Source organism: Molothrus aeneus, chromosome 3, assembly GCF_037042795.1.
Source record: "Molothrus aeneus isolate 106 chromosome 3, BPBGC_Maene_1.0, whole genome shotgun sequence".
Lineage (NCBI taxonomy): Eukaryota > Metazoa > Chordata > Aves > Passeriformes > Icteridae > Molothrus > Molothrus aeneus.
The window spans coordinates 29,701,234-29,721,542 of record NC_089648.1 but is presented as its reverse complement, the minus strand read 5'-3'; the positions used below and the strand labels follow the sequence as shown (position 1 = coordinate 29,721,542).

The 20,309-nt window shown below is 54.4% G+C and overlaps 1 protein-coding gene across 2 annotated transcripts; it reads left to right on the top strand.

The window, feature by feature from the left end:
* The first annotated feature begins 356 nt into the window (after positions 1–356).
* Positions 357–20,026, top strand: TMEM151B (transmembrane protein 151B). Of its 2 annotated transcripts, none has more exons than XR_010783347.1 (3): positions 357–449; positions 7,562–9,546; positions 14,879–20,026. XR_010783347.1 is itself a non-coding variant. In XM_066546558.1 (3 exons), the coding sequence occupies exons 1-2, from the start codon at positions 357–359 to the stop codon at positions 8,996–8,998; spliced, it is 1,530 nt and encodes a 509-aa protein (XP_066402655.1). In that variant the 3' UTR covers positions 8,999–9,010; positions 14,879–20,026. The 2 variants fall into 2 exon arrangements, 1 of the variants encoding a protein (XP_066402655.1); XM_066546558.1 differs by having other exon boundaries at positions 7,562–9,010.
* The last annotated feature ends 283 nt before the right edge of the window (positions 20,027–20,309 follow it).

Sequence of the window (20,309 nt, the reverse complement as noted above, 5' to 3'; positions counted from 1 at the left end):
CATCCCCATCCCCATCCCCATCCCGTCCCGTCCCATCCCCATCCCGTCCCGTCCCGTCCCATCCCATCCCATCCCATGCCCGTGCCGTTCCCCCCGCCTCCGCCGCGGCCCTCCCACCGCGGCTCTGCCCGCCCTCCGCCGCGTGTAGCGGCGCTGCGCTGCGGCGGGGCCGGGGCCGGGGCCGGCGGGCGGCCAGCGCTGCCGCCGAGCCGCGGCTGGGGGCGATGCCGCCGCGCCGCCCGCCCGCCGCGCCGCCCCGCCGCCCGCCCGGCCACCGGCGAGGCAGCGCCCGGCGGCGGGCGGGATAATGCGGCTGCCCAGCCCGCAGGCACCGCCAGCGGGGCGCCCCCGCCGCCATGTCCCCCCCGGCCTCGGCGGCCGCCGCCAGCGAGGGAGGCAGCAGCACGCCGGTGCCTCCGGAGGAGGAGGCGGAGGGGGCCAGAGAGGAGGTGAGCAGAGCGGCCGCCCCCGGCCCGGGGCTGCCCCCGACCACCCTTCCCTCCCCGGGCGCTTTGCATGGCGCGGTCATTGACCGCCCCGCCGCGCGCCGGGCCGGGCTTTGCCCGCCCAGGTACGGAGCCGCTCGCTGGGAGCCCCTCTCGCCCCGCTCCGGCCCCGGGGATGCGATGCGGGCCGGGGGGCAGTGGGGTTCGGGGGCGAGCATACCCAGCCGTCGGTCCGCGCCGCCAAAGGGCTGCCCCGGCGCGCCTCTTCTCCATCGCTGCCAGTCACCTGGGGATCGCTGCGGAGCCTCCGGGGCTGGAAGGGAGGCAGCAGCCAGCGCCGTCCGGAGCGGGGGCCGGAGCTGGAGTGGCCGGGATGGAGGAGCAAGGAAAAAAATCAGAAACGAGAAGCGCGGGGCACCGTTTGGGCTTACAGCCGCGGGCAGAGCTTGTTATGCTTGGGAGGAGTGGACGTGGAGACCCCCTCCTTGCTGTGCGCTGGCTTCTGGGGGCACCCAGGATGTGGCACAGCTGCCTGGGTCGCTGTGAGGCAGGACGCGGTGGGCAGCAGGGTAGAGGGCTTGGGGACATGGCAAAGCCAGGGGCTGTTGCTGGCTGGCGGCTGCTCCCAGCTAGAGAAGTGGAAGGTGCAGACTGGGGCAGGCCAGGTACCAGCACAGCCTTGCCTCCAGGTGTGCTGCAGTCTCCCTCAGCAGATGACTTTTCTGGAGTCCAGGCAGCAGACGCCAGAAAGGGTCAAGAGCAGGGTGCCCTGTGCCTTGGGAGCACCGCCGGGAGGCAGGAGTGCCAGCCCTTTTGTCTGCTTCTACAGATCCTGCTTGCAGCTTGGGCTTCCCAAGAAGAGAGAAGGCAACTGCTCTGACTGGTGGGACTCACTTTATGCCATGGGGGTGCTGACCCCTGGAGGGCAACTAGGCAGTGTAGGAAGGCCAGTGTTCTGCTGCAGGTGGTGGGCTGCCCCGTCTGGTGAGACCACAGCTCAAAGGGCAGCTTGGGGGGTACTCAGAAACTGGTGCATCACTTCCCCTTCTGCTGATGAGGAGCTGCAGTTTGTGAGTGCTGCATAATCCTGGTATTCTCTGCCTCCTTGGCTTGGGCAGAACATGTGTGCCCATGCACAGTTATTCTATATATACAGATTTATATTTAGATAGAAATAATTGCAGGAGAGGAATGCTGAAGTTCAAGGACTGGGAAGCTGTACAAATACTGTATACTCTGTGTCTGTTCCTCTCTTCCTGCCTGCATTCAACAACTCCTGATGATCTGAGCCCAGCTCTTCAAACAGATGCTGATGAGGGTAGCCAAACTGTGAGGTGCTTTTTTCTCGTGAGGATGTGCTTGTGCCCTACTGTGATGTGGTCTCTTACTGCCGGTGCTCTGGCAGTGCTGATTCTCCTTTCTAGATGGCACAGACTTTTCAGAGGTGCCAGAGCAAGAGCCAGTTTGGGTGAAAGAAGTGTAGCAGGGGCAGTGCCCAGACGAGTTTCCCTCACCTACAGTGCCCCCTGGCTCGCAGGGATTATAAGGTTGTCTGGGCACCACAGTTACTCTGTGGTGGCTGCCAGCAAGAGTGTCAGTATAACACTCCATGGGAGCAGGCAGAAGGGCTGTAGTCCATGACCAGCCCTGTTTAGGCTAAGGGCATCCTTCTTGTGGCCAGAAGCTATCACAGACTTGCATGAAGCAGCTGATGGAGGAGAGGGAAGCTGCAGCCTCTTGTGATGGTGCCATGCTTGCTGGTGTCTCACCTGATGCAATGAGGAGAGACTTTAGTGGCAATCTTGGATTCATGGGCTGACCTAGTGCAATCCTCTTGTCTTCAGAACTATCAGGAGGGGAGAATGTTCCTCCTCCCCTCTAGTGCCTATGCAGTGCCATACGGGCTGTGCAATGTCCTCGTTTCCATCAGAGCCAGCTGCTGGTGCCAGCATTGCCGAGTGTCCCTGCAGTGTGGCTCAATCCCATGTCAGGGTCCATTGGCCAGGGCAAGTGGGAAGCCAGGGGAGATGTCTGGAAAATGGGAAACTTACCCTGTCCTGTTTGAAGGTGTCTCATCTTGATATCTCAGTTTGCTGTGTCTAGGAGCCAGGCAGGGCTTCGGGTGCTTCTCATCTTGTCCCAGCAAGGCAAGTAGCAAGAGCTACTAACCAGAGCTGACTGAGCCCTTGTTCCATCTTGGCATCACATGCCTACACCCACACTTAGTGGTGGTGAACTGAATTTCACTCCTCAGTTCATACTTGGAGGGTAGGAGACGCCAAGGGACAAGCTCTTCAGCCTGGGAACAAGCAAAAGCATGTCCTCGTCCTGCTGCTCAGGAGGGATCTGATGGAAGGAAGCAGTCCTCCTCCAAGCTGCTGTGTGAAATGGAGACCTTGGTACCACTGCAGGAGCTGACTGCTGGCAGGATTCCCTGGCTTGTCGATGCTCAGCCTTCCTCTGTCCTCTGCAGTTGGCAACCCTGCCAGCCTGGGACTGAGCCACCTCTTGCTTGTAGGCAGGTAGTTCCTGAACCTGGGCTGTAGGCATAGGGTGTGTGATGTGGGTATTTGCTGGGACCATCCTGGCCAGGAGTTGCCAATGTTTGTCCAGAGCCTTCGAAGACAGTGGTAATTCCTAGAAATGACTGGATCCTCCCTACCTCCCTTTTTCTGGGGATTTGAGGTCAAAGGAATCAGGGCTTATTCATTTCTTGCATGATGTAAGTGAATCTTGGGGAAGAGCCATGGAAACTGATGCTCAGGAGTCCCTCTGGAGTCCCCTGCAGGCTGCTGCCACCACCTGGCACTCGGGAGCTACCTGGGCCTTCAGGCTGCTGCTCTGGGGCTTTTTTTGGGTTGTTTTTTCAGCCCTCTAGAGGGCTGTCTCTAGGACTCCTAACCCTCTGAATCCCAGGCTGTCTCGAAATATGAAGGTTTAGCATTCTGGAGGTGAATCAGAGATTTCACAGAGGTTTCTGCAGGGAGAGGCAGGTGAGAGGCATGGGAGGTAATGACATGGAAATGCTTGTTAAAAAAGGGGACAGTGGATGGGGCCAGGGCCAGGCTGTTACTGGGAGTAGCTTGAAGGACTTGATGGGTTTTAGTATTCAAAGTTGCAGGGTCAAGGTTGCAGGGGTGATTAAGGGATTTTGACCCATGTGCTGGGCAGGTTTGTCTCCTTGAGGCTGTTTTTTCAAAAGAGGATCCCCCAGACCTCAAAGGAGTTTAGTGCAAGCAGTGTTGGGGGTCCTCTCTTCTACTGCCTCTGCCCTGTGCATTGTGGGTGTCTCCTTTTGCTTCATGGCTGGTTGTGAGTCATCCCCTCCATCTCTCCATCCCTCCATTCTCCATCCCTCCATCCCTCCATCCCTCCATCCCTCCATCCCTCCCCACGCATCCTAAGCAGCAGCTGCAGGTGTGGGCCTCCATCTCTGTCCGCTTCAGGGGCAGTGTCAGAGGCCAGTGCCAGGCAGGAGGGAGGGGAGGCCCAAGGAGCAGCCCCCCCCTTGCCTTTCTCGAGCTGTCTCAGTTAGTGCCCGCTGTGGGTTGCACCATGTGTTCCTTGAGGTGAACTGAAGCACAGGGAAGGGAGCTGGTTGGGATCCCACAAGAGGTCTGGCTAAGCTATGGCCAGCCTTGCCCCCTAGCACTGCAGGGATGTTCCAGTGCACCTGCAATAGCAGATTTGCTCACCACTCTCCAGTGCTGGAGCCTGAGCAGTGAGGGAGGCTCCCGGTGATGGAGGGAAACCCTGTTTGCAGTGAATTAGGGCAAGTCTTTTGCCTCATTCCATCAGACTGCAGCGGGCAGATGACGATGGCATTTATATCAGTGCCTGCTCTCCTCCTAGTGACACTGTTGAGACAGATTTCTCTTTCCCCAGCTTTTTCATCTGCTTGTTTGCTATGCTGGACTTAACCAAGCTGGTTAAGAGCTCAAGGAGACAATCTTATTCAGCTGCTTCTGCGGAGGAATCTGTGGAGCTGATTGTTTGCTCCTGTGAGCCCTTTGCAGCCTGGGAGAGGAGCAGGGATGCTGCAGTTCCTACTGGGATTAGACTCTGCATCTGGCTCCTCCTCTGTCTCTGCTGTGGCTGTATCCCGTCACTGGCACTTGCTCAGCTTTCGGAGCCCCCACCAGAGCAGCTGAGGTGTGTGTGTTTTGCCTCAAAAGCCTAGGACAAGGCTGGGTTGTAAACAGTTTACAGCAGGGGTTAGTGTGACCCTGTAAAAGCGCTGCAGTATCTAAATACTGCGTAGTCCTAGGAGGAGACTAATGCATGGACTAGAGCCCTGCTAACACAGTTCCTGGAACCAAGCCTGGGCTGCATCGTGCTCCCTGCCCTGGGTGGGTAACCGCAGTGGGGCTTGCCTACATCTCTGCAGGGTGGCAGCCAGCATCTCCCTTCTCCTGCGACACAGGCAGTGCAGAATATCACGGGCTGGGGACTGACTGTGAGGTGGAATTTGCTTTTCTGAGACAGACGTGTCCAAAGATCTGTCATTCTGGTGCCCCTTCCCCAGCTGGCAAATGAATGAGCTGGATGCTTTGCTTTATTCCTTGTGCTCTGTTTGCATATCTACCTCCTAAACAAGGTGCTGTTTCTCAGCATTCACACCCCACAGACACCCCAGGTTTGGCATGTACCACTCCAAGGGCCCTGTTCAGACCCTCCCCATGCTCCTCCTTTGGCTGAGCTGCTCCTTTAGATCCTCACAGTCAGAGCTGCCGCTGCCAGGGAAAGCCTGCAACGCAGAAGGCAGCAGTGAGAGAGGAAGCCTTTAGCTGCCTGGGCAGGGTACTGTACTCCAGCATGGGAGAGCTGTGCTGCAACCAAGCAAAGAAAGAGGGGTCTGAGCAGGCTCTGGTAACTGCAGCCTTGACCTCAGGAGGGAGAGCACAGCTCAGGTGGCTCTGCCTCCTGAAAGGCCCCCCACTTCTTCTCCTCACTCCCTTTTCTCTTACCTGGGGTTGCCTCCTTGCCCCATGACTGTGAGGCTGCTGCAGTGGTCAGTTGCACCGGGAAGACTGGGCTGCACATGTGTCCGTGCCAGCAGGGCCACCCTGCACCTCTCTGAGCTGCCTGCAGGCCAGCACCACCCCACCTGCCAGCCCTGGGCTCTGTCTGTCTGTCTGTCCCCAGGTCCTGCTCTCAGCTAGTGGCTTCAAAGAGAGGAGCTCAGCATTTCTGATGGCTGGGAGTGACAGTGGGATGTGCCACCATTCCCCTTGCCAGCAGTGGTGTCTCTGGATGTGCTGCCTGCTCTGCTCATCATGGGCTGGCTGTTGGGGTGGGCAGGCAGGGGAGCTCTGTGCTTCTAGGAGGGAAACCTCTGCTGGAGATTTGGGCAGGATCCATGAGTGCAGCGACAGACGTCCCAATGGCAGGCTTTGACAAGGGTGGGGAGGAAAGATTGGCCTGTGGGACTCTAGAGCACCAAGCCAGGAATGAGGGGCTCTTCAGAAGAGCAAGATGCATTTCTTAAATGAAAGAAGAGGCCCAGGTCTGTTCCTAGACCTGCCAGTGCCCTTGTGATTTCTGGTTCTGGCTTTAATTTTCATTTTCATACCAGAGTGAAAGTGCCCCTCCTGCTTCCTAGCAGTGTGAGCCCATTCAGTTGTTTGGGATTCCTGGATGAGAGACCTCTCCAGCCCAGCATGCTGAGGAGTGGAGAATAATGGAGCCAGGCTTGAACTGCAGTGCTGTGAGCAGTGTCATTACAGCTGGTGTTGGCCCCTGCCACAGCAGAGCCCACCTCTGGAGGGCTCAGGAGCTGCTGCTGCCTGCAGGTGCAGAGGGAGAGCAAAGCTTGAAGCCTCTGAGTGAATTTGGTGGCATCTGCACAAGGCTGAGGTTCTTGACCCCCTCTCTCAGGTTGCACCTTTGGAGATTGCTGGATGAAATCTTCTGTATAAGAAAGCAAATAGTTACTTTGTCTGTTCTTTCTTTGCGTAGGATGATGTCAGATCTCACAGACAATGGATCAATATTTGGGACTTCAGAGTATTGCAGAGTGACAGAGGTTTCCTTAACCAAGTTTTTTTCATGGGTTTGTGTGAAACCCTGCACTGTATTGTGGTAAAGGCACCAATGCAATCCCTTTAAAAAGTCATGTTGCTGAAGTTCTGCCTTTTCCTCACCATGAAAGACCTAAGAGCAATTTTTTCAGAAGTGTGGACTGTCACATCTGAATCCCAGTGCAAGCAGGCACATTTGCCAGCAGCTGTGAGTGGCCTCTTGCACTCCTTGCTGCTGCAGATTAGTAGGATGCTCCTTCCTTCCAGCCTGAACACTTTTTAGGATATTACTCCATATTTGCTTTCTCTCCTACCAGAGGTGGCTCCATTTCAATAGTGGAAAAGTACTTTCTCATTGGTATGGTTTATAAAGCACTTGAGAAGCACTTCAGAGCTCCTTAGGCTGCCAAGTGTTGTAGTGGGAATTGTCATTAGCAAACACAGACCTTCCCAGCTGCAGAAGGTCTGTTTCTCCATCTGACAGGCACACCAGGCAGCTTGTGCCGCCCTGGTGGAGGAATTGCAATGTTGCTGTTGGTCATTACTGGGAAGCAGGGAAGAGACTCCTGTGCAGTGGGATGAGCTGTGGTGAGGGGCTCAGGTGGGATGACATCTGAGTGGGATGACACCCAGTTAGAGCTGCCTGTACTGGTGGGGTGGGTGCAAGAGCTGAGGAATGTGGAGGAGATCACCCAGACTCTTACCTGGTGCTCCAATAGCTCTCCTTGGGAAATGGCAATGGTAGGGTTTACTCCCTGCTGGACAAGGGAGATGCTCAGGGTGTGGCTCACAGAGTTATCCTTTGCCTCTCTCCCCCCATGTCCAGCTGGGCTCTGTCTGTCTCCCAGGGAGGGGCAGAGCACCAGAAATGGAGGTGATAGTTGCCTGCACTGCATGACTGTCATTCTGTGAGAGATCCCAGCCTCTGCCCTGCCTGCTGAGGCCAGGAGCCCCATGGCATCTGCTGTTTGGTCTCTGTTCACAGAGCTATAGGTGCTACCACAGCACCCTGCTGCCTGCACCCCTTCCCCTGTCGCTGCAGCCTACTGACTCCTCTCTTGTTTTCTCTCTCTTCTTCATGGTGCCCCGGAGCAGCAGCGGCCAGTGAAGCAGTCTCTCAGCAAGTCCCTGTGCCGAGAGTCCCACTGGAAATGTCTGCTGCTGTCCCTCCTCATGTATGGCTGCATGGGAGCCATGACTTGGTGCCACGTCACCAAGGTGACCCGGCTGACCTTCGACAGCGCTTACAAGGGCAAGTCCATGATGTACCATGACAGCCCCTGCTCCAACGGCTACGTCTACATCCCCTTGGCTTTCCTGGTGATGCTCTACGTGGTGTACCTGGTGGAGTGCTGGCACTGCTACACGCGCAACGAGCTGCAGTACAAGGTGGACGTGGAGAGCGTGCACGAGCGCGTGCAGCGGATGCAGCAGGCGACCCCCTGCATCTGGTGGAAGGCCATCAGCTACCACTACGTCCGCAGGACCCGGCAGGTCACCCGCTACCGCAACGGGGACGCCTACACCACCACCCAGGTGTACCACGAGCGGGTCAACACCCACGTGGCAGAGGCCGAGTTTGATTACTCCAACTGCGGGGTCAAGGACATCTCCAAGGATCTCATCGACCTGGAGAGCTACCCAGCCACACGGCTCCGCTTCACCAAGTGTTTCAGCTTTGCCAACGTGGAGTCCGAGAACTCCTATCTGACCCAGCGGGCCCGCTTCTTCACGGAGAACGAGGGCCTAGACGATTACATGGAGGCCAGGGAGGGGATGCACCTCAAAAATGTGGACTTCAAGGAATACATGGTGGCCTTCTCTGACCCAGACAACCTGCCTTGGTATGTATCTCACTATGTCTTCTGGGTGGCAGCTCTGCTGACCTTATCCTGGCCCCTGCGGGTGCTAAATGAGTACCGCACCTCCTACGTCCATTACCACGTGGAAAAACTCTTTGGGTTCGATTATGTGGCGGTGACGCCGGCCGAGGAGCGCTCCTTCTGCCGGAGGATGCCCCGTGTCAACACGGTGGACAGCACGGAGCTGGAGTGGCACATACGCTCCAACCAGCAGCTGGTGCCCAGCTACTCGGAAGCGGTGCTGATGGACTTGGTGGGGCTCTCCGGCTGCACCAGCTACTCTGCCTGCCGCTACGGGGGCTACCGGCAGAACTGCGAGCGCTGCCACAGGACTATAAGCAGCTCCTCCATCTTCTCCCGCAGCGCTCTGAGCATCTGCAACGGCAGCCCCAGGATTCCCTTCAGCAGCAGCCGCTTCTCCCTGGGCCGCCTGTACGGCTCACGCCGCAGCTGCCTCTGGCAGAGCCGGAGTGGCAGCCTGAATGAGCAGAGCTGCCCCACTGAGCAGACACGCCTCTCCAGCCAGGTGACTGTGGAGGAGGAAGACCCCCCTCCTTATCAGGATGCCCTCTACTTCCCCGTCCTCATTGTACACCGCAATGAAGGCTGCCTGAACCACGACCACCGTCACCTCCACCGCAATGGGTCCTGCGTGGAGACCTCACTGTGAAAGCAGAAAGCGGTGAGATCTCATTGTCCATTGCCCAGCCCAAGCCGGCGCAGGATCTGGGGAGAGGAGCACGAGGGGGATAGCTCAGGAGGACATCAGGATGGAGTGGACATGGCATCCTGCTCTGGCAGCCAGCGAAAGCTTCCCCTGCTGTGGCTCTGACCTCCTCCCCAAGGGGTGGATGCTGATGCTCCCCCTGACATGGCACAGAACTCTCGACCGATCACCACATGCAAAAAAAAAAACAAAAACAACCAAACCAACAGCAAGACCATAATTCATGGTATCAAGACCCAAAGGGGGGAATAAGACAACAGGCCTGATGCAGGGAGGGGGTGGCTTTGGCTCCCAGCCCTGGCTCCAGGCTGGCTCGTGCTCCAAGGAACCAGCAGCCACCAAAAAGCACCCTGCTGCACCCCTGCCCACCCTGCTTCCCACACTGGAGCGAGACCCCTGACAGGGTGGAGGAGAGCAGGCCCCTTGGAGCAGGGTGTCGCTGCCTGTGACAGAAAGTCATGGGTGCCCAGGCACGTGGAGCTCAATGGCAGGTTAGAGCAAAGGCTCAAAGCCACGAATCCGCCTCTTCCCCTTCCCCCGACCATTCCCCACCCTCCCCACTTTTTTTTTTAGACCATGCTCCGACTGTTACTTTTTTCTCACTGCTGGGAATGGCATTTTTGCCTCCAGAGTATCCCATGCTCAGCTCCTTAGGAAGTTTCGGTGTGCCAGCTGTGAGTCAGCATCCCCTTGATAAAGGGTTTTCTGTTTGGGCATGCAGCACCGGGGAAGGGATGAATGTGCAAATCCAGATGGAGCAGAGATCTGCAGCACTACTGATGTGTTTGCTGGAGGAGGGCTCAGCTGGAAAGAGAAAACAGGAGGCCCCTGGTGAGCTGGGGATGGGGAAGAGGATGGCACTGGCAGAGACATTGTGGTATCAGGTGGCACATCAAGTGGCTGGGGACCCTTCCTGGCTTTGAAGTGAGTCCTAATTGGTTCAGCCAAGCATCAAGGAAGTCTCTGGTAGGTTCAGCTGCAGTTCACCTATTGATAATGGAGCAGCAGGTTGGTGCAAGTCTGCACAAGTAAATTTTGCATGAGATCCAGCTGGGCTCTGGCTGTGGACTCTGAGCTGCAGGCTCCTGGAAGCCTCATTTTGGCAGAGAGCTCTGAGGGGATAGGAGGAACAAATGCAAAAGTATGCTGGAGCATTGGGAACTTTGGCTGGGGAAAGGAGGATCAAAAGGATTCTGTTTCTGTGGGACCCCACTATTGGTGCAGGAGGCACTGCCAAGAGGGATGCTCTGCAGAACAGAGGCTGGGGATATGTTAGAGGAAAACCTGATTGAAACAAAACGTTTTGCACAACAGAGGTTTTTGCAGGCAGGTGTCAGGCTGTCAGAAGTGAGGTGACTCTTCTGTGTAGCTCATTAGCTACTGGGTTCTTCTGCCTTGCTCTTGTCAGGGCAGGTTGCTCTGAGCTTTGTGCTGCCCCTTCTACCCTACTGGAAAGGATCTCAGTGACACTGGGCAAAGAGCCTTTGTCACTGAAGTTGGAACAGTGTTTGTAGCATGCACACACCCAGCTTTTCCTCCTCCAGCAACACATCCCCAGATCTCTTGCGTCCTTGTTCTCAGAAAAGCTGTCTCCTGAATCAGTCAGCTCTTTGGGGAGTGCATGCCAAATCAGCCAGTGATTTCTCCAGACAGCCCTACTCCTCAGCTTCACCCTGCTTCCTGCATCAGCTGTGGCAAACAAAAGCTAAGAGCAGCACATCTGGGGTGACAAGGTCAAGTCCAGTGGCACCTGGGCATTTGTGCTTGGTGTCTGCCTCCTCATCTGTCACAGAACAGTGAGGCACTGTATTTAGTCCTGCCATCTTCCTCCTGCCAGATATTAATGAGGAGTCTGTCTCTCTCATCGTGCCGCTGTACTGCTTTGCCTCCCAGGTCTTGAGGAGGCTGCAAATGCACCCATGTACCACACTGGTCCTATTTTTAAAGTCATCTCCTGCTGGCAAGCCTGGAGCGGTCAGCACGTGTGGGCATTGTAGGGCTCCACTTTTCATTTCCTCCAGAGCAGTCTGTTCTGCTCTGTATGCCCTGCATATCCCGGTTAGTGTCTCTTGCCCTTCAAGTCAGCTTGTCCTCCTGGATCTGGGGTGCTAAACTACAAACAACAGTGGTTTGAACAGGAAGTCTCTTAAAATCTCACTCTGTTTATGATTCTGTCTTAGCCCTTACTTCTGCCCTTACTTTCACCACCAGAGTTAGATGTTGGCTTAAAGAAGAGGGTCCCTTGGAGGACAGAGAAGATTAAGGTCTCTGGTGTAGGCACATCCCTCTCTGCATTTTGTTCTCATTACTTTTGGCATAGATTCAGGCTGGGCGAAAGCAGCCCTGGGATTTCCTTGCTTAGTAATGACATTTGGCTTGCTGTGCACTCGTGCTTCTCTCTCCAAGGGCCTAATGTAAGCCAAGGCCAATGTGGAGTGTTCTCCTGACTCCAGGGAGATAATGGTGTGTGCTTGTATGTCCCAGTGAATTGAGGCAGTGGAGCTGCAATGGGTCATTAGTGAGGAATGAGGTCCCTGCTTGTCCTTCCTGACATGTTCTCTTTGAAATCTGCACTGTTGCTTAAATTAGGCTGTAATGGCTCATCTTTCTATCTCCAGCCTCCAAGGTGCCTTGGACAGATGGATTTATCTCAGTTTTGGCAGGCCTTTTATCTCCCTGGGGCAAAGACAGTCTTCACAAGAGGGACAGATTAGCAGGGTCTCTATGCCCCTCAGCTTTTAGCACCTGCAGCAGAGTTTCAGGCACTTGTCCTTGGCTCTTTCTGGGGCTTTCCATGAGAATGCCTGGCCTTGTTCCTCTGGCCCCATTTTCACCTGTGAAATCTTATTCTGGAGGTGGTCTGTCCAGGTGGATCTTTGAGGCACGGCTGCTGTTCTGACCCACAGGATCCATACAGTCTTCCTGTTGCTGAACACCTTCCCCATGTACCTGGTGCCAGCTGCAGCCAGATCCCAGCTGTAGTCCCAGTGCTTCTGTCTGTGGCTGGTCCAGACCCACAGTACCCTGAGAAGTGGGACCTCTCTAGTCAGTGTTCCCCACTGCATGCCAGGATTTCTCAGAGATCCCATCCCTCATATTCTTGGTGCTACCCAAGTGCACCTGGTAGAACTGCCCCCCTGGTCCATCCCATTCCATTTTCTCAAGGTTGGAGACATGACTCAGGCTCAGGAAAGGGAGATGGTGCACTTGGACAAGGTAGGGGAGCAGGACTGGGCAGCAGGGACAGGAGCTGCCTGGTGGCTTGACAGAGAAGTGATGGAGCTGAAGAGGAGAAACTGAAACTAGGGCTCATCCTGGCATGTCTAGTCAGGCAGGAAAGTTCAGAGCAGAAAACTGGGCTCTCCCTCCTGTCTCCTGGCATGGGACACTATTCCTGGCACGGGACACTACCAGCAAAGAGGGTTTTCTCCTAAGTGTTGGTGAGAGAACGCAGTGCCCTGGGCCAAGGCCAGCTGCTGTAATTCTCCTTATGGCTATGAGCATAGGTACGCAGAGACAGATATATGCTTGTCCCTGTTTGGGCACACAGCCTCTCCATGGTGGAGTGGTCCCATCTCCTGGCACATAGACACCACCCACCACAGCTCTGGGCTGTGCAGCAGTCAGGCTGTGCTCTTCCTGAGACGTGTGTCTGCTCTCTGCCCTCTCCACGTTGGTGATGACAGTTCCTTTGGCAGCTCATTCGAGGGCTCCTCTCAGGATAGCCTTCTCCCTTACATCTAACCTGAGTTCTCCCTGCTGTAGCTTAATCCCATTACTTCTCCTCCATTGACTGGTGAGTCTGATTGGCTCTGTTCCTTTTTCTCATGGCCTTCCTGACACAAGCAGGCCTCTTATCTGTAGCCTTTCACCAAGCCCAGAGTCTTGATCTCACTTGCCAGACCCTGGCTTGAGTGGTGGTGCAGAAGTTTTCACTGTGTAGTGAGTATGTCAGTCCTGCTCTGAGCCTGGCCCGGGCAGGAGGGCCAAAGGTGCAAGCAATGCCTTGGTCTGTCAGGGTGGCTGTGTCCTCATTCCTGGTGCAGAAGATCTCTTTGAAGTGAGCAGAGCTCACAGAGCTGCTGGCTGCTTACACAAGGAAAGCAGGACAGCACACATCACCCTCTGGGAAGGTCAGAGCTGGGTGCTTGTCAGTATGATGGGGGCAATAATTAGGAGGATCTCTGCAGTCAGATGGCTTTGGTTTTTTCCATACATCATTCAAACATTGCAGTTTTCCATGGGCTGAGAGTCAGGCTCAGCATTGCACTTAGCAGCAGACCTTCCTCATATACCAAAAGGAAGGAGGCAGGAATGCTATCAGCTCCTCTTTGTGACCCTTCATGGTGCTAATGCAACCCAGAAGAGGGATAGTCCTTACTTCTGCAAGGCTGGAGAATTGGTTTGGGCTATTTGGTATTTCCCACTCTTCAATATACTTGTCAGGTACTTCAGAGCTCTCCAGCTTTTCTAAACTAGAGAAAGAGAGAGAGAGAGAAGAAGTGTGTGAGAAGCTCTGGATTACCTGATCATCAAGACTTATCACCACCCATTTATTTATCTTTCAACACAGTGGAAGCTTCCCAAATAGTGCCTAGCACCTTGCTTGTGCAGAGCAAGCAAATGACACCAACTAGCCAAGTGGTACTTCTTTGAGCCCTCTGTGTGTCATGTCTCACTCCACACCAAGGAGGGAGGTGTCAGAGAGGGCTGTCAGGGTGAGCAGCTGTAGGATTCATTAGGATGGGGAGAGGGAATCTCAGCCTATGGCCAAGGCCAGGCCTTCCAGGCAAATACAGTATGAAGGCTGGGGAAACTGCTGTTAATCTATTGTCAAACAAATGCACCCCCCTTCCTTTCTGCTCCCCCTCAAATGCACATTAGAAATCCAGCTGGTCCCTGCCCTCTTTGCTGTCTCTTCACTCAAAAGGCTGCAGAGTTGTTTAATAACTGATGGATGCCCATGGGGTGAGAACTGCAGGAAAAGATTTATGAAGTGGAAGTTTAAGAAAGATAGGTAGCATCAATGCCAGTAAAACAGCACCTGCTGATTAGGGGGTGGGACAAATAATGCCTTTTAAGCTCTCCTTCCAGCCTTTCCAACCATGGCTTCAGTACTGCTGTCTAATGTCACCAGGGTGCTGCCTTTAGCAGGGGACAGACTGTGCTGCAGTGTGCTCCTGCTCTGCTGCAGTCGCTGTAGGGGCTGGGTCTGCAGTGCCACACCACCAACCAAGATGTTGTGTTACCAAAGCTCTGTAAGTCTCAAGGTGGGATATGTCCTTCTGATCGTGTTTCATTCACATTCAGTGGTCAGAATAAAGTCTGTAGGAACATGATTTGGATCCAGGTAATGTCAGAAATGAAACATGATTAAGTGATAGCTCTATCTGGTGCTGCTGCTTCCTGTGATGCACTTGGGCCTACACTCTCCACTGAGCCAGGTATGCATGGGGACCAAAGGCTGGTTCATAGCACCTGGGACCCCAGTGGGAACTTGGGGCTGAGCCTGCCTAGGGCTGTTTTCCCTGTGGGCATTCTGGAAAAAGTGGAAAGGGGTCATAGTCACACTTCAGGTAGAAATTAATGGGCTATGTTCGTTCCTAGGGGTAACTTTACTGAAGCCAGTGGTACTATACTAATGTGAGGTTGGCTTAGCAGCTCCTCATAGGGGTCTGTCCCTGAGTCCTGAAAAATTGATCTGTCACAGAGATGCTTTGATGCATAGATTTTGTGTTGGGACTTGGCCAACATGAATGAATGTTGAATATCTGTAGTTTCTACAAGCAGTGGATTGAATTGTTCTGCTCTACTGCCTCACAGCTGCTCTGCCAAGGGGAACATTATGGATGTGATCTCGTCAACTCCCTCAAAAGCAAGCTAACAAGCAAATTGACCTCCACAGCACCAGGAGAGGAGCTTTCTCCCACAGGACCACAGCCTTTCTGCCTCTGAGCTCAAAGAGGTCCCAAGGACAGAACTGAACCTGCAAGACCCATGGCCTTGTGGCCTGCCCTTCCTCCTTCCCTCCTTACCTCATGTCTGTCTTGGGGGAGGGATAGTTTCCCTGTGGAGCTCAACAGGCTCCTCTTCCTGCAGCTCGTGAACAGGCTCTACTAACAGGTATATCATCCACCTATGCAACTCTTCCAGAAGCTGCCAGATTTTCAGGAGTCCATTACAGTGTGCAGCATGGCCATCCAGCACTGAGAATAAGCACAGTGGCTGCTGGAAAGCTAAGTGGGTTTTATTCCTCCCCCATTCCCCAGGAAGACTCTTTTTGTTGGGCCATTTTGTTTGTTCGTTCGTTTGTTTGGTTTTTGTAAACTTCATTTGGGGGAAATGAAGCTCGTGAGAAATTGGTGCCCATCCTGAACCCTCCCCAGTCCTTTGAACTCTGTGAATGGATGGATCACCTACTGTGATTATAATTAGTGGATTTTGTAGAACAAAATAACTTCACACACAGACACATGAGGTTCTTTCACTCTCCATCAGCACAAGCTGCTTCTGCAATCTTAGCTACTCACATTAGTGAAAGAAGAAGCCTAGCTAGAATGTGGTGAGATGACGTAGTGCTTTGTACCAGTCCCATGGTCCCAACGTCCATTAGCAGCGCCGTCAGCTGCCGTGACATGAATTCAGACTTTGGATGGCAGCCCATGAACCAGTCAGGGTGAAAATTTGGAAAATCCCAAGCCTGAGTCTATGCACATTTCCAGAAGCAGATGCAGAGGGAGGATCAGCTGAACTCAGGCCTCACCTCCTGCTCAGCCCTGGCAGAAGCTGGTGCACTCTGTTTGTGCTGCACCTGCCCCCAGGAAGAACCTGTCCCCAGGGGCTGAGCAGAGGGGAGTGAGAGCAGCAGTGTGTCTGATGGAGCAGCACTGCTCAGATGACTGGGGAAACAGCAGTGACAGCCAGACCCCAAAATAACAGGATTTCACTTTGGGAATGCCAACGGCTTTTTCAAACTGAAATGCCACAGGAAGGCCTTAACAGCTGTTAGAAGTGTTTCACATTGCTGTTCCTTGCTTAAAAAAAAAAAATATATATTTTTGGTGATGATGTGGGTTTACACTCTCCACTCCTTCCATCTCTGTTAGTAATGTGCCGTGCTGGTGGAGAAGGAATGCCCAGAGCAGATCAGGATGGTGGCCCTGTGGCTTTGCAGTGGTGTAGGTTGATCAGGAATGAAAGCCAGAGTTTAAAATCTTTCTCTGCCCCTGGAGGTGTGACGTGGCTATCCACCCAGATGTGGCAGGGTGGGGTTCTGTGTGCTCCTGCACAGCTGGGATGTGTGGCCCTGCAGAGGGTTGATATGTTTGTGGCTTTGGTGTGGTGACACCCATCCACCCTTGCAGCAAGGGCTTTTCAGGGTGACAGAGCATTGCTTGTTCTTTGTGAGAGGAAACTCCTGACCTGATTTCTGTGAGGAGATGGTGTGAAGTGTCACATTTGCTGCAGAGAGTGGCAGGGAGCAGGGATAAAAGCATGGAGCAAGCTGTGTTTGAGAACAAGCTAATCCACTGCTGGCTGTCTGAAACTGGAGAGCTGCCGGATCTGCTCCCTGGACAATGCTTTCCAGCTCTTCTCACTCTCCCCAAACCTGATGTGCAAACTGTCATTCCTCTGAGCTAGCCAAAGCACTCACTCCCCTGAACTCCTCCGAGGCCGTGCATTCCCCTCATTTTGGTCCCTCCCTGCTGGGTGCCATGGAATGCCAGCAGATGCATGATGACCACAGGCATGCTGGTGGCCAGACCTCACCATCCCCTGCCTGTGCACAGCCTTCCAGCAGCGCTCCCTGCCCTGGCATGCCCACTGCTTGCTTGCTGCAGAGCAACCACAGCACATCCTGCCATCACTTCGTGCTTTCCCAGAGACTTTCGCAGCACTTGTCCTAAGTTAGAAAACAGAAGGCCTTGATGTTTTGGTGGTCCTGGTCTCCAGACCAGGGAGGAGAGGAGAGGTAGGTCAGATGTTGTGGCAGTGAGGGAGCTGGGGACAGCATCATGGTGGAAGCAGCATATCTGCTGGAGAAGTCTGCAAACATGGGCTCTGTGCTCTCTGCTGGGGCTGAGGGCAGCTGACAGAAGGCAGAATAGGATGTGAATGCTCAGCAACACATGGGAGGAAGAGAGCTGGTTGAGAACATCTGTAAAAGGCTTTGCAAAGGTGATGGTTTTTACAGGAAACAGAAGGCAAAATGGGGCAGGAGGATGCAGTGCTGGAGCAATGGTGCTGCACGGCAGGGAGGGTGGGGGGAAATGGAGCAGGGCATCCTGAGAAGCTCGGGGACAGAGTGAGCTTTCAAGGCAATGTGTGCATGCTCTGGCTGAGGAGAAAGGCAGGAGGTATTCCCAAGCTGAGGTGCCCAGGCCATGTCGCACTGCGTTGTTGGAGCAGCAATGCCCCCTCCAAGCCCAGCAGTGACAGCTTGAGCACGTGTCATCAACCACGATGGCCACAAGGTGTAAATGTCACTAATGAATAAATTGCCTTGTGCCTTGGAGAGGCTAATCCATCACAGCCAGAGACAGGGATCTGACAAGCCTGGCTATTTCAGGCATACCCTGTAGGGAGGAGGAACGTTTCGTTTCTGAGCCGTCCCCTCCACCTAGGGAAGCCGATGCAGGGCTTGGCTCTGTGCCGCTTCCCATCTTCCCAGCCACACGAGCTCAGGCTTCATCCCTCTCCGCTGCAACTGAAGAAGCACGAAAGGATCTAGATTAGCCAAAATTGCCCTGTCAGCAGGGTGGTACATGGGGCTAGCAGGTGATCGAGGTTGGAGGGAAGCTGCTTGACACAGGGCACACCTGCTGTAGGGGTGATGGAATACAGTGGTGGGTCTCCAGTGACTGGAAGAGTTTGTGTTAGTTGTCTGCGTGTGTTTCAGGGCAGGAGTGCTTGGCACTATGTTTTAGAAGCGTGCTGTGTCCTCCTCACCCCACTGTGCTGTCCCACAGGCAGTGCACAGGACCCCCATTTTCAGGACCCTCTGTGTGTGAACCCCAGCCACCGGCACCCTGGCTGACTGTGCAGAGGGCCAGCAGGTACCAAATGGGCAGGGACAGCTCAGCCTAGACAAATGCAGCTCCATGGGAGCAAAGGGAGGCTGAACACAGCAACCATTTCTGTGCACAGCCTCTGCTCATCCTTGTGGCAGCCTGCTCCTCCTCCCCAAGTCGGTGCTCAAAATCAACCTGCCATCCTGTTTGTGGCATATGCCAGTGTGACACCTTGCAAATCGATGCCTGGGTCTCTGTGAGCAGAAACCGCCAGGCTTGGGAAGCTGGCCACTGTTTCCTGCTGCCGTGTGTGCTTTGCTCAGAGCAGCGGGAGCCGGGCTCGCCATCTGCTGTGGGAGGGAGCCAGCCGGGTGCCCCGCTCCGGCCTGATGGGACACGCCCCGCACAGACCGAGGGAGAGCCCGAGGGCCTTTCCCCCTTCTTTACCTTCCGGCCACCCCTGTCTCTCACCTTCTCTCTGGCACAGACCCGTGGGTGAGGGGGTGCTCCCAGCCTGACTGCTGAGTGCTGCTGATGCTGTGTTGGGGGTGGTGGCAGTGCCCAAGCTCGTTCCCTCCTCCACAAATGACCCCCCCCCTCCTCAGAGCCTGCCAGTACTCCTTGGAGATAGATCTCATGGGAGAGCTAAGGTTTGTTCTGGCCCTGCAGTCAGCACAGAGTGACCAGCTAGTTTACCCACCCTGTGGTGGCTGGACCCGGAGCTGACAAGTGACCCACCAACAGCAGGAATGTTCACACTCCAACAATCTGCTGTTGTTGTCTGGCCAGAGTGTGTGGCATTTGAAATGGTTTCAATCCTTGCAGACTGGCAGATAGATGACTGTTGGTCTTGGGTGTGGGCAAGTGCTGCAGGCTGCTTGGTTTGGACTTTGCTTTTTGGCTAAGAGATGGATGGGAGAGAGGGCAAAGAGTTCTCCAGGCAACAGCTACCTGTCCAGGCATTCCTGCATGTGGCAGCCCAGGAGTGGATTTGAAGGGTGCTTAAGTGATGTTAACAGTCTCAAGCTGTTAGCAGGGAAATGAGCAGTGAATATGCTGGAAAGCAAGTCAGAAGTTGTTCTTGTGATGACATGTTTTCCCAAGCCCTTTTCTTTCCGTCCCTTGTCCTCACTCGTTCTGGTGGCCAGTTCCTCCTCATGTGTCTGCTAGCATGTCTGCAGGATCTCATTGCTACCCTCCAAGCATGAGCTTTCATGGCACAACTGGCTGACCAGCTGCAGCCCTGTCCTTGGAGCCACAGGCAGGCTTGCCTAGGACCAGGCCACCCCCATTAAACCCCCACCCTCGCTGCTGGAGCTGTTGCTTCATCAGCCTGATGCTGATCTGGGTCTTTTCTGCTGTTTCTGAACATGAGTTCTCATCTCATTGAGGTGTGTCATCCAGTGAAAATATTTTGTAAATGCAAATAAAAATAAATAAGTATATTCAATACCTCGGTCTCGAGGATGGGAAACAAGTAGTGGGAGTTGCCCGGGTAGGGAGGTTTCACAGCTGCTACTACTGGTTAGGAATTCCTTTGGACGTGGCCCCTGGAGCATCCATCAGTAGTTGGGAAGGGAGCTACACAAACCTGTGAGGGCTTGGGGCTGAGCCCTGTCAGCACCCCTGCTGCCAGGGCAGCCCTGCACTCCATCCTTTCTGATCTATGTGGACGTGACATGGTGCAGGTAAAGGTCCTGTCAGCCAGGGGCCAGTGGCACCTCGGTGTCAGTATCCATCAGGCAGGGCAAGGCAGAAGCGGGTACGTGGTGAATAAATCCTTTTGTGAACACTGGGAAACGGTTTTTACTTTTCAACTCTGTCAATATGATCTAGCTCTGTCTGTCTCTCTATATATGTACAAACAGTATATCACAATGTTGCCTTTTTTGTTGGAAATATCAAAGTACAAAGATTGTAAACCAAATCGGTGTAATAAAAGTTTCAGATGATTCACTGAGGTGGTTGCCAGCAGTGGGTCTGTGGTGTTGGGCAGGGCTCAGAGGTGTGGGAAGCTCCTGCATTGTTCAGAGGGTGGGAGGGGATGGAAGTCAACCCACTTGCTTAATTCCCTGGTATCTCCTGAGCAGGTAGGTCAGTGGACCAGCTCCCTCAAGTCTGTGCCTTGTCCCATCCTCAGGTGACTACAGCATGTAGAGCAAAAGGAAGCTGCTCCGTTTTGCTCCAAGCCCAAGGAAGCTGCACTGTTTTCAAACTTGTGAGCTATGTGGGCCAGCAGTCCT